The sequence below is a fragment of the Eubalaena glacialis genome, chromosome 11 (genome assembly GCF_028564815.1).
Source record: "Eubalaena glacialis isolate mEubGla1 chromosome 11, mEubGla1.1.hap2.+ XY, whole genome shotgun sequence".
Lineage (NCBI taxonomy): Eukaryota > Metazoa > Chordata > Mammalia > Artiodactyla > Balaenidae > Eubalaena > Eubalaena glacialis.
Window position 1 is genome coordinate 91,665,215 of NC_083726.1, and position 13,812 is coordinate 91,679,026.

Consider the following 13,812-nt stretch of genomic DNA (forward strand, 5'->3'; position numbering starts at 1 on the left):
TTGTTAATCTTTTCATCTTTTCTAATGTGAGCTATGTCTTTGCTACTTTGGTCAACTGAGAGATCTTTTCTCTCTCTGTTTCAAAGAGAAGCAGGATTTCTAAACTCCTACTCTCAAAAGCCCTGAATTCAAATTCTTTTTCTTTCTTTCTTTTTTTGGTCATAGTATGTGACTCGTTGTTAATTTTCTTTACTACCTTGAAAGAGCAGGAGAAATTAAATTAGTATGACAGGTGTTCTAGAAGGAATTTTGTATATAGCTTTATATAATTTATTAGTATATTGATTTTTAAAAATTATTTATTTATTTATTTATTTATTTATTTTGGCTGCGACGTGTCTTAGTTGCAGCATGCGGAATCTTCATTGCGGCATGCAGACTCTTAGCTGCGGCATGCATGTGGGATCTAGTTTTCCAACCAGGGATTGAACCCTGGGTCCCCTGCATTGGGAGCATGGAGTCTTACCCACTGGACCACCAGGGAAGTCCCAATTTATTAGTGTATTATTAAATAGTAATAACTTGTAGCTGAGTGTTATTAAGGCAAAAATGATCAGGTTTCTGAGAAGGGCTGGAAAGTCTAATATAATATTCTCATTTAATCCACCAGGAATCCTCCAGCTCACTGTCCAAACCCCAAGCGATGAGTTCGTATTTTGTACCCAGTCTAGCACTGGAGGGTAAGGAAAACACAGATAAAGAAAAGAGGGTGAGTGGGGGCAGATAAATATTTTTAAAATTCTATTAGGGTCCATAAACATTTATTGATCATCTTGCTGTATGTATCAATTAGCTATTAACACAATAATTCTGTGTTAACAAAGTTCAGTGACTTAAAATAATAAGCATTCATTTAACCCTCAAGATTATGGGGTTGGAGGCTTCCCTGGTGGCGCAGTGCTTAAGAATCTGCCTGCCAGTGCAGGGGACATGGGTTCTAGCCCTGGTCTGGGAAGATCCCACGTGTGGCAGAGCAACTAAGCCCGTGCACCACGGCTACTGAGCCTGCGCTCTAGAGCCCGCGAGCCACAACTACTGAAGCCTGCGTGCCTAGAGCCCGTGCTCTGCAACAAGAGAAGCCACCCAATGAGAAGCCTGCGCACCGCAACGAAGAGTAGCCCCTGCTCGCAGCAACTAGAGAAAAGCCTGCGCGCAGCAACAAAGACCCAACGCAGCCAAAAATAAAAATAAATTACTTAAAAAAAAAAGATTATGGGGTTGGTGACTTCGTTACCGAATTCAGATCTCGGATACAAGAGACAAGCGCTGGTAGAGACAGAAAAGTTCCTTTAATCAGAAAGCTGGTTATCTGGGGGAAAGGCAGACTTGTGTCCCAAAACCGTCTCTGAATGTTCTGCGTGGCCATGAAAGTTTTTAAAGGGAAAAAGGGGAAGTAATCTCAGTTAATCATTGAAATAGGGGGTCAGAGTCATCGCCATCCCCCACTGTGCGCAGGCCTGTGGACTCCCTGTGGTCTTTTTTTAGATGCTTATCTTGTTCACACAGTTTGTTTATGAGATTAACTGAAGGGGAAGCTAGGGAAGAGACCTGGTCATCGTTAATTACTTATTCTTCATTTCTATTTCTTTGATCTAAGGGAAGAACCAACAGGTTAGGCAAAGTGTTGTGTGATCGGAAGATTTGAAAGGTTTGGGCCAGAGGTTAGTTAAAATATAGCTTTGCTAAAGTGACAAGACAAAAGGGACCTCCTGCAGAGAGCTCTTCCCTGCAAAGAGATCTTTCCTGAAAAAAGCTGCTTACAACTTCGGGTGGCAGGTTGTCCTGGTCTCACCTAAGACCTCTCAATGGCATTTGAGGACTGAGTATCTATGGAGGGTAACTTCAGGGAGAAGTCCCAATTAGCTCTGAATATTTGAACATGATCAACTAAGGAGGTGGATGTTAGTAGTTAGAAAATTTGGGGTCAGAAAACTTGGGGTGTGAGGAGCACAGGTTAGGAAATTCATTTTGGATAATCTTGATCTTGCTTTTATTTGCCTAAAATCAGAAATTGTTAAAAATGCAGAATTTGGTAATGCCGATACCCCAAACTAATGTTAAAATATTTTTTTCATGTGCAACAGCAAATTTCAAGGGTCTACTTAAAAGTGAGGGATCAACTAGTATTTGCTTCACCCTAATTGCTTGGCATTCCTTTTTAAAAATTTCAGTAGGTTTTTCTATGTTTTTCTTTATTTGTCATCTTTGATGTCATCAGTTGGTGAGAACATCCAGGGATCATAATATTTTGAGCCTGAGAGGGACCCTGAAACCACTTAGTCTAACTGTCATTGATATAGCAAGGAAATGAAGCTCCTGTAGATTTCTACCAAGTCATGCGACAAATTAGTTTGAAGAACAAGAATAGAACCCTGGACCCTTGCTTCCCATTCTAGTGGTTTCCTCAGTGGTTTGGTTTTGTTGTTGGCATGTTCTCTGGCTTTGCAGGGAAAACAATGGAGAATTTGACTGAAGTTGAAAATTATCAGTGATGGCATTTGCATATCCTTGTGTTTATAAGTCATGCTCAACTATATTAACTTGTGATTGAAATGAGTAGCTGAGATAATCTGATATTATGGTTAAGTATTACTTCCAGTTTTTCAGTGTCCTCTATTAAAAAGGAATTATAGGGGCTTCCCTGGTGGCGCAGTGGTTGAGAGTCTGCCTGCCAATGCAGGGGACACGGGTTCGAGCCCTGGTCTGGGAAGATCCCACATGCCGCGGAGCAACTGGGCCCGTGAGCCACAACTACTGAGCCTGCGCGTTTGGAGCCTGTGCTCCGCAACAAGAGAGGCCGCGACAGTGAGAGGCCCGCGCACTGCGATGAAGAGTGGCCCCCGCTCGCTGCAACTAGAGAAAGCCCTGGCGCAGAGGCGGGGACCCAACACAGCCAAAAATAAATTAATTAATTAAAAAAAAAAAAAAAAAGGAATTATAATGTTTTTCCTCAAGGAATTGTTGAAATTACAAAGAAATTATAAAGAAATTAGTACATTTACATCACTTACGTCTGTATCTGACACATATTATTTGCTATTTTTTTATTATTGTTATTATTTGTTGTTGTTTGTTTCTAATTCACAGACATCATGGACTAAGGGGGAAAAACTTCCACTGTCCAATTTCGTTGTAGGAGGGGGAGGAGGAGATGCAGAAAATTCAACTCTTAGACTGCTGTCTGTATGAGCTAGTAATCTCAGCCTCTGACCTAGTGCTTACCAAAAAAGGGGGGCCATGTCATTTTGGCTTATTATCTCATTTAATTTTGGTCAACAACTGGAAATTGAAATCTTGAAAGGAGGTCATTTTTTTCAACCACTGCTCTCTGTGTCATTCTAGGCTTTCATTGCTTTGGGATGCTACATTTAAAGAGTAACTTATTTGACACCTTTAACTGAACTTTTTGAGGAAATAGAACTTCTCAAGGAGGAAGAATTTGCAAACAAAAGGACACTTTATGAATGTCTCTGAAATAACCATCACAGTGAGCTTTCAGTGAAACAAAATATAAATTACCTAAGTTTAACATCTGAAACCCTGTGGTTTGTTTTATATAAGGGAAACCACTTCTAATTTTTCCCCTGTGTTAAAATAAACAAGCAACAGAGGGAACCTGAGAAATGAAGTTTCTAAAAGCAGACCAACCCAAGAAGGACTTTTACATTCAGATGTGTTGCAACCCTTTTCCTTCCCGCACTGCCATTCCCTTTCCCTTCCTGCTGCCATTTATCCACGTCCTGTAAAGGAACAGCAGAAATATCCAGGGTTGGTCTTTGTTGAGTTGGCCTGAAAATGATGGTGATAGAGGGGGAGCTGAGAAAATGCACGTAGCAGTGCTTTAACTTTTTGGAATCACAGACCTAGCTGACACTGGAGATCAAAGTCAAGGACTTTGCCTCAAAGAAATGCACAGATGCAGACATACACAAAATCTGTGCAGTTTCAGGAAGTGGTAAACTCCCTCAAGCCCATTTCAGGACAGAAAAGATGCACCTGCGTCCTGAGAGCTGACAGTATTCCTGGCCTTACTCCTTGCCAAGCTCTCTTTTGAGAGCTAAGGGAGAAGAAAGGATTTAAATGTAGTGCTTGGGGGTGGATCCAGTCCAGAGCTTGCTAAGAGGTGGCTCTGTGTACTGTTTTTTGGAAGAAGAAAAGGGAAGCAAGAAGGAAGGGACCTGCCTCTGAGTGACACTGTCTCCTCCTTACAGAGCCACTTGGACGCACTTAGCTGTAACAAAACAGGAACCACATGTATTTTGTAAGCCGTCAAGTTAGACGTTTCTTTGTGAGCTGCTAACCCACTCAGGTCTTCAAAAGGATCTCTCTCCTTATAGAACATCCTTGCTGTGTGAAGATACCACATTCAAATGCAGATTTTAAGAGTTTCTGGGGGAGGATTCCTTTGAGGAAAAATTAGACTAAAAAAAGTAAAAGAAAAAAATGAAAAAGGGCAGGGGAAACAAGGATGAGGTGGGAAATGTTTGCTGGATTATGTGGTTCAGTTTGACTTTTTCCTACACTTTGTACAGAAATTTGCCTGTAGGTGAAAAGGACTTTAGGGTTTCCTGAAGTTTGTTGACAATCTCCTCTTGCTTCCCTTTCATCGTCTTTATTAATACCAGCCAATCACATGTCTTCTATGTGGATAAGTACAAGTGGGTGAACTGTGGGAGATGCAGGGTCCACACAAGTTGCCGCCCCTCTAGAAGTGACATTCTTGTAACCTAGTTTGGTTCCAAAGGTCATAGGCAGATGAGGAAATTATCCATTGCATATGGGTGAGCTCTGTTTGACCACCAATGCTTAATAACTTTGTTACCTTTGATAAATTACTTAACCTCATAAAACCTTAGCATCCTTTTTTTTAGGGGTAAGACATTTGAGAGCTATTTTGTGGGTGGAAGACACTGTCCCTCTCAAATTACATTCAGTAGGCAAATTAAATCTTATTTTGTTTAAGATCATCCCTGTGACTAGTATGATCATATAGTTGCCAGAATACCTGGGTTATTTGGGATTAGATGGGACAGTAATATTTATAGCTAACTAGTTTACAGTTAGGTTGTGTTCCATATATTATCACACTTATTCTTCACAACTTTCCTGTGAAGTAGATACTATTATTTTCCACTCTTTTATAAGTGAGAAAGACGTGCAGAGATGTTACAAAACTTGCCCAAGATCATCCAGACAGTAGGCAGCAGAGCTGGGGGATTGAAACCCACGTGGTCTGGTTCCAGAAGCCATGCTCTTAGCTATGATCCTTTCCAGCCTTCTTTTGAGCTAGTCTATTCACACTGAAAGGAAAACATTATTTGTGGTAGACTCTGACACTTATTTAAGATGTTTTTTCTTTCCTGTTTCAGGTATCTGACAGCAAGCAGCAATAGAAATTTCTTGCTTACCATGAGGCCATTCTTAAAAAGGGCCATTTTGGTCATAAGTTATGTAAGTACATATATGCTTTTGAAATATCTGATAAGAAATATTTCACTTTAATTTGACTCAGAGACATGATCCAGATTGTTTGAGTCAGCAGTAGCGTCTAACAATATGATCTTAAGATCAAAGAATTTACACGCTATAAATGTTACAAAGCCTTGGAATGTATGTATGGAAGCATTCTAGGGATATGTGAACTCAATGACACCAACAGTATTAACTATAATATTTTTTGTGCCGTTTTCAAGGTACTGATGCTGTGTTGTCTCTGCAACACAAACCTGGCTGTATCAGTTATCTAGTGCTTTACTTATGTAAAAAGCATTCATGAAATAAGCCAGTGATATTCATGGGAAAAAGTCCAGGCTTAACTACCTCCCCAAATTAATCTTTTACCTTTTATTGAAGCAAAGATTTCCCTCTGACTTTAACAGAAACAACATAATTGGTCCTATTGAAATGAGAATAACATCTAGAAGGTCTGTGTGGGTGGATTCTTCTATAAACAGAACTTATCACCACAGAAGTGTCTCTGGCCTCTGGTTTTCTTATGCACCTTTGAAACAGGATAGCACCATTCAGTGATAAAATTCCACTGAGTAGACACAAAAGATGTTTCTTGGGGTTGTTGAAATAACCCTTGCATGAGTGGTCTGCTCCAGAGCATTTGAGAGTTGGAGCATTTCCAAATGTATTTATTCAGGACACAGAAGTATCATCTATCATAGTTTAAGTTAACTTTCATGGGGCTCTGTGAGAGGGATGGTTGATAACCTGGGCATTGGAGACCAATGACATGGGTCCAACTCCTGGATCTTGCAATTTAGCTGTGGGATTCTGGGCAAATTGGGAGGCCTCAGGTGGATGGAAGGCCTTTAGTGGATAACAATGGATAACAGCTAATAAGTGCTTGAAACTGATGGCTGTTATTAAGATTTGCTTGCCATTCCATCATCACCTTCATTGTTTACTCTTCCCTCTACCCAACTACTTTCCTACTCATCTTCAATGTTAGGATTTTACAGAAATGCTCACTAGAAAAAGTGTTTGTAGATCAAAATATTTGTAAAGCATCTGAAAGTATCCTCCAGAAAGGTGGGGCTTACTCCCGACAATCAATGATTTTCTTACCAAATCTTCTTTTCTCTGAAGGTGATTGTTGTTCTGTACTTCCGTCTGTGGATAATGGGAGGATCTATGCCCCTCTTTTCAGAGCAGGATAATCCAGCTTCATTTTCACCTTACATTCTTACAAGGTCAGTAGAAATACATTTTTTAAACTTTACTTGTTATTTATCAGGTTGTTTTAAATAATCTTAAATGATATGTTGTCTTTGCATTTTAAGGAAAGAAAGGTTGTGTTCTATTCAGGGTGTCTGGAGAAAGGAAACTACTGTTTAGATGTTTGGAATTCTTTTCAACAAATGGTGCTGTTTTGTCAATATTATTGGTATTGTTCTCATATTGGTATATATTTGTTTACTCAACAAGCATTTTGTTGAGCACTTATCAATAATAAATATCTATTGAGGGACTTCCCTGGTGGCACAGTGGTTAAGAATCTGCCTGCCAATGCAGGGGACACGGGTTTGAGCCCTGATCCGGGAAGATCCCACATGCCGCAGAACAACTAAGCCCGTGCGCCACAACTACTGAGGCTGCTCTCTAGAGCCCGCGAGCCACAACTACTGAGCCCTCGTGCCACAACTACTGAAGCCCGTGCGCCTAGAGCCCGTGCTCTGCAACAAGAAGCCCACGCACTGCAACGAAGAGTATCCTCCGCTCGCCGCAACTAGAGAAAGCCCATGCGCAGCAACGAAGACCCAATGCAGCCAAAAAAAAAAAAATAGCTATTGAGTGGCTCATATGGCAAATGTTACAGGACAATGCACTGAGAGGTGTGTAGAGGTTGATTGGACATTATAACTACTTGTAAGGTTAAAATCAGCAGGGAAGTTGAAAGTGGCGAACAGAAATGAACAACAATTTTTGCTAAGATACAGTCAATTATATCTTACCATTTGTCCTTAAGAGATTTAGGTTAGTGGATCAAGAAGTGATGTTGACCAATGGATCTTTTTCATTGAGAGGGTTTTAATTCCTTACCCAATCTGCTGTGATGTACTTCTGACACTTTCAGATATAATTATATTTGACAGTTTTCATAACGTTTCTTCAGGATATATTATTCTATAATGTTTATACATTAAGGTGTACTGTTCTTAAATTTTCATAGTTTTATGTTCTTTTTAATGTCTAATATCATTTTTGTAATAGTGACCTTCCCTTTTCTGTGTTTGCAAAGACATAATAAACCTTAAACCTTGACCGACAGCACATTTATATTTCAGCTTACTTGTATCTCTTAGGGATGGGAGATTGTTGGATTTTGTTTTTATAAAGCCAGGCTTGCTTTATTTCACTCATTTACTTTATATGTTTTAATTGATAAATTTCTACTCTCTTTTCATTGTACGTTCTTTTTTGTTCTTAGTGTTTTCTTCCTTTTTAAAGACTATTTTCTATTCAAAAAGTATACTTCCAATTTGTTTGACCCATTTTTCTAATAAATATTATGTCACAGTTGTTTGCATTACTTGCAACATCTATTTGTGTTAAAAAAATCTTGAATGTGCTTCAGAAACCATATGGTATACAGCCTCCAGTGTTGGCTTATCCCTTTGAGATAGTCTAAAGACTTATAAGTTGTTGTTTATGTCTTATATTTTTCAAAATATTGTTTAATTAGTCCATTCGTTAAGCTTGACATCTGTAGCCCAGCTTTTTGTTAATATTGCAATCTACTTGTCCTTTTTAGGTTTCTCTCACTGGCTTTCAACATCTCCAGGGCTCCTTGTCTGGATATTTTTAGCTCATTGAGAAATTGTTTCAGGTTCTGCAGCTCCTTCAATAGGTATTTTCTGCCTTTAAGTGAAAAAAACAGCTTTGCCAGATCCTGTTCTTGCTTCTGGCTCCGTTTCCCTTAGCCCTCGGTTGGTCTCCCTCCAAGCTTTCTTATCTGCTGAATTTGAGCATTCATTCTTGTCTTTATAGTTAGATGCAGCCAGTTCCCCGAGTGTACCAGTCTCCAAACGCCAAGCTGCGCAAAGCAACAGATGGATGAGAACAAGAACGTATTGCTCTCAACTACCAACCAGTCATTTCATTCTTATCTCTGTCATCAGCAAACACGTGCCTGCCCCACTGTCCTTGGTGTCAGGACAAGGTGCCTTTGGTCTCTGGCTCACTGCCCTTCTGTCTATACCATCTTAGCTGCCAGGGGGGTCAGGTTGCATTTTTATTCCTGCTGGTGGTCAAAAAAATTCTTTGGTGGAAACTCTGGCAGAATTAGGACCTTGGGCCATTCATCATGTTCTGCCTTTCACTTCCAAGGTTTTTACGAATTTTTTCTGAGGGGTCTGATACACATTTCATCCAGGACTTTCTGTCTGTGAATCCATCTGAATGACTATTCTCAGGCAATTCAATCAATATAAAGTGATAGAACAGAATATCCTAACATCTTTATATTCTCCCTCTTGTAAACAAAAAAACACGTATCTTTCTGTTTTTGTGTTTCATCCTTAAAATACATAGATACCCTGGGACATTTCAGTGACAGTTGCTGTAAATGGCCTTTCACATTCCTCTAAGATAGCTGCATTATAATTGACTCTTTTAAGCATCCAGAACATTGTCTTTAATTCCTTTCCTGAGTAAAGTTTCTACTCTTCTTGCATAATTGTTTGACCTCCGGTATAATTGTGATTCTTAAACTGGATTACCTTAGTCTGTTTCCAATTCTGTTGGTTTTTTTTTTTTTTTTTCTTCTCATCAGCTGTACAGTTTAGCTATGATTTGGCTGGCTCTGTGAGTCTGTCTTTACCAATCAGAGGTTTGTCAGTCAGCTATGTCAATTGGTCTCGTTATTGCTTCACCTCTTTTACTGGATTTGTAAACTGAACAACTTTTATAGCATCTTTGCTTCTATCTTGCAAAGATATCTTCTTTTAAAGTAGGTATAATAACTTTATTATCAGGTGAGAGTTTTCAAACTAACTTTCTCTTCTCTTAATAATTGTTATAGTTATTAATTACATGTAGTTTTAAAAAATATCCTAATCGCTTTTAAAAGTTGCTTGGTCAACTCTTTGTTTTTTGGTTTGTTTCACATGACTTCTTGTGATTTTAGTTCTGAGATTCCTTCTCTTTTAGATGATCCATTCCCATGTGTTTAGCAAAGAGGAAATACCCTGCCATTTTCTGCCTAACAAAACAGATGCAAAATTGTTGTGGTATGCTCATGAGAAACCTTTGTTAAGAAAAATTATCTAAGACATGAGAATAAGAAAAAGCATGACCATGGCATTCACTGTAATATAGAACATTGTCTAACAAACCTAGAGGAATACAACTTTGGTTGACTTATTATTCACATTTACTGTATTTGACAACTCTGTCAACTTAGAATTTTACGTATAGAAATCTGACAGGTGTGATTATTTCTTTTCTCTCAAGTAGAAAATAAAATTTCAAATGTTAGTTTTATTGCCTTGCAAGACATTGGGCAAACTTGCATCTAATTCGCCAGCCTCATTCCTTTTTATTTTTTCATGAACAATGAAAACTTGTTTTTCAAATTTAGTTTGTATATATCGATACATATATACTTATATGTTTCTTATATATATTCAATTTATATCTATATTTGATAACAGCTTGAGATATAATTTACATGCTATACAATTCATCTGTTTAACATGTACAATTCAATGGTTTTCGGTATATTCACAGAGCCGTGCAGCTATCATCACAATCAAATTTAGAACACCTACCCAAAAAGAAACCTCATATCCATTAGCAGCTGTTCCCTATTTCACCCCAGTCCCCCGGCCTTAGGCAACCATTGATCTACTTTTTATCTCTGTAGAATTATTTATTTTGGATATGTTATATCAATGGAATCATATGATGTGTGATCTTTAGTTACTGGCTTCTTTTACTTAGTAAACTGTGTTCAAGATTCATCGTGTCATAGCATACATATATTAATATTTATTTCTTTTTATTCTGCAGTAGTATGCCATTTTATAGATACATCACTTTTTATTTTACCCTTTATCTGTTGATGGACGTTTGGGTTGTTTCCGTGTAATGGAACGTTTTGGCTATTACGTATAATGCTGCTATGAACATTCATGTACAAGTTTTTGTTTGAATGTATGTTTTGATTTCTCTTGCATATGTACCAAGGAGTGGAATTGCCAGATCATATATGTTAACTCTATATTTGACTTTTTTTTTTTTTAACCCAAGAATGTTTATTTATTTTATTTTGTTTTATTTTTTTGGCTTAATTGGGTCTTCGTTGCTGCGCGCGGGCTTTCTCCAGTTGCGGCGAGTGGGGGCTTCTCTTGTTGTGGAGCATGGGCTCTAGGTATGTGGGCTTCAGTAGTTGTGGTGGACGGACTCAGTAGCTGTGGTGCGTGGGCTTAGTTGTTCCGAAGCATGTGGGATCTTCCTGGACCAGGAATCGAACCCTTGTCCCCTTCATTGGCAGGTGGATTCCCAACCACTGTGCCACCAGGGAAGTCCCCTATATTTAACTTTTTGAGGAACTGCCAGACTGTTTACCAAAGCGGTTTTACCATTTTACATTTCTACCAGCAGTCTATGAGGGTTCCAGTTTCTCCACATCCTCTTCAACACTTGTCTTTTTGACAGTCTTTTTGTTGTTGTTGTTTTAATTATAGCCACACAAGTGGGTGTGAAATGGCATCTTATTGTGGTTTTGATTTGCATTTCCCTGATGACTAATGATGTTGAGCATCTTTATATATACATATTAGCCATTTCCATTTCTTCTTTGGAGAAATGTCTGTTCAGATCCTTTGTCCAGTTTTTAATTGGGTTATTTGTCTTTTTATTATTGAGTTATAATAGTTCTTTATATATTCTACATATGATATTTATATATTCTAGATATATGATTTATGAACATTTTTTACCTTTCTGTGGGTTGTTGTTTCACTTTCTTGATGGTGATCTTTGAGGCACAAAAGTTTTTAATTTTGATGAAATCCAATTTATCTGTTTTTTGGTTGTTGTTACTTATGCTTTTGCTGTTATATCTAAGAAGGTTTTGCCTAACTCAAATTCTCTTCTAAATTGGCTTTGTCAAGTGTCTGATTCCTTTATTAATAAGTTATGTAAACTTTTAGTCTTCACTGTGTATTTGTACAGGATTATGTTTTTAATATTTTTTAAATTGTACTTTGATACAGTTTATGTTAACAGCAGTTCGGAGGCCGTTTATAATTTGGCTTTTAATTTTTGTCCATTGGGCGTGTCCAATCAACAAGATAGATCCATACGGAATGGGGGGAGGGGGTCATCATTATTCAGGATACGCTGGCAACAAGCCCTTAATCTTCTACCTTTCCATTTTTTCCCAAACATTCAGATTGTATTAACTGTCAGTAATTCTGTGTGACTGATCAATAACTTTTTTAATCTGTAATTGAGATTTGTGTGGATCAGCTGAATGACATGACATTGAATGATACATGTTTCTGCTTTTGACTTGAGAAGAAAAGTGTCATTAGAAGTTGAAGAACAGGGCTTCCCTGGTAGTGCAGTGGTTAAGAATCTGCCTGCCAATGCAGGGGACACGGGTTCGAACCCTGGGACACGGGTTCGGGTCTGAGAAGATCCCACATGCCGCGAAGCAACTAAGCCCGTGAGCCACAACTACTGAGCCTGCACTCTAGAGCCCACGGGCCACAACTACTGAAGCCTGCACACCTAGAGCCCGTGCTCTGCAACAAGAGAAGCCACCGCAGTGAGAAGCCTGGGCACCGCAACAAAGAGTAGCCCCCGCTCGCCACAACTAGAGAAAGCCTGTGCACAGCAATGAAGACCTAACGCAGCCAAAAATAAATAAAATAAAATAAATTGATTAAAACAAAAAAAAAGTTGAAGAACAGAAGAAGTGTTGTATTTCGATTGCACAACTCCTTCTCAACAAACAAGTTGGAAAATTTTGCCCTCATATGTCCAAATCCCTCCCATCCCTCGTGGAATTTCTGTAGAAACAAGAGCTAGAAGTTTTCACCAGAGGTAGAAGGGAGTGAATGGAGACAAAAACCATGTACTAAAACAGACAAAAACCAAAAAAAACAGGTTAGCGATTTCAGAAATTTGAGATTGGAAAATTTTGAAATTGGATTTGAATGTAGAAAGGGGCTAGAGCCAAGTGTTGTGGGTAGGTTTTGAGTAGGAATCCCAAATTAAAGATTAAACCAAGAACAGTTGCATATCGGGAGAGGTGGAGGGTGGGGCTGAGGGCCAGAGTGATTGTCTAGTGATTGTCTAGATCTGTGGTGTCCACTACAGGAGCCACGAACCACATGAGGCTACCGGCTAGTCTGAATTGAGATGTGCTGTAAGTATAAACAAAGTACACACAGGATTTTTTTGATTTTTGGCTGCGTTGGGTTTTCATTGTTGCACGCGGGCTTTCTCTAGTTGCAGTGAGCGGGGGCTACTCTTCGTTGTGGTGCCCGGGCTTCTCATTGCCGTGGCTTCTCTTTGTTGCGGAGCACGGGCTCTGGGCATGTGGGCTTCAGTAGTTGTGGCACGCAGGCTCAGTAGTTGTGGCTCGCGGGCTCTAGAGCGCAGGCTCAGTAGTTGTGGCGCACGGGCTTAGTTGCTCCATGGCATGTGGGATCTTCCCGGACCAGGGCTCGAACCCGTGTCCCCTACGTTGGCAGGTGGATTCTTAACCACTGCGCCACCAGGGAAGTCCCCACACAGGATTTTGAAGACAAAATTCTGTAAGAATAAAAGAATGCAAAATACCTCATTAATATGTTTATATTGATTATACCCCATAAATTATATATATGTTGAAATGATATTTTGAGTATATTCTTGAAACAAAATATATTATTAAATTAATTTACCATGTTTCGTTTTCCTCTTTTTAACATAGCTAATAAAACCTTGAAATTGTGCATGCTTTTATTATATTTCTTTTGGATAGCACTGGCCTAGAACAAGTGCTGGGGTTCTTGGCTTAGCTCTGGGAGAAGGACGGGGAGGTGGGAGGGCTGGCTAGTGGAGCACCCCCAATGTACTCTGCAGCCTTCCTCTGCCTCTGGGGTTTGGGTGGTTTCTTCTAGTCTGCCAACTTGTGTTTCACTCAGCTGATTCTGAGTGGTGGAGGGATTTTATTGCACTCCATCTTTTGGTGTGATGACCAACTTAGTCCCATCTGAAAAAAATGTCCTTTAGGGACCAAGACCACGGGTGCTCATGACACTTCTTATAAATTACCGCCCAAAATTATGCCCTGACTGCAGCTGT

The 13,812-nt window shown here is 39.2% G+C and overlaps 1 protein-coding gene across 2 annotated transcripts in view; it reads left to right on the plus strand.

Annotated features, from left to right (window-relative positions):
* The window catches only part of TMTC1 (transmembrane O-mannosyltransferase targeting cadherins 1), a 262,946-nt gene that overhangs the window by 119,448 nt on the left and 129,686 nt on the right, over positions 1-13,812 (plus strand). For both annotated transcript variants that reach the window (XM_061205419.1, XM_061205420.1), the window contains exons 6-7: positions 5,370-5,451; positions 6,598-6,701. In XM_061205419.1, coding sequence (XP_061061402.1) covers positions 5,370-5,451; positions 6,598-6,701 — 186 coding nt within the window. The remainder of the gene's footprint in view (positions 1-5,369; positions 5,452-6,597; positions 6,702-13,812) is intronic.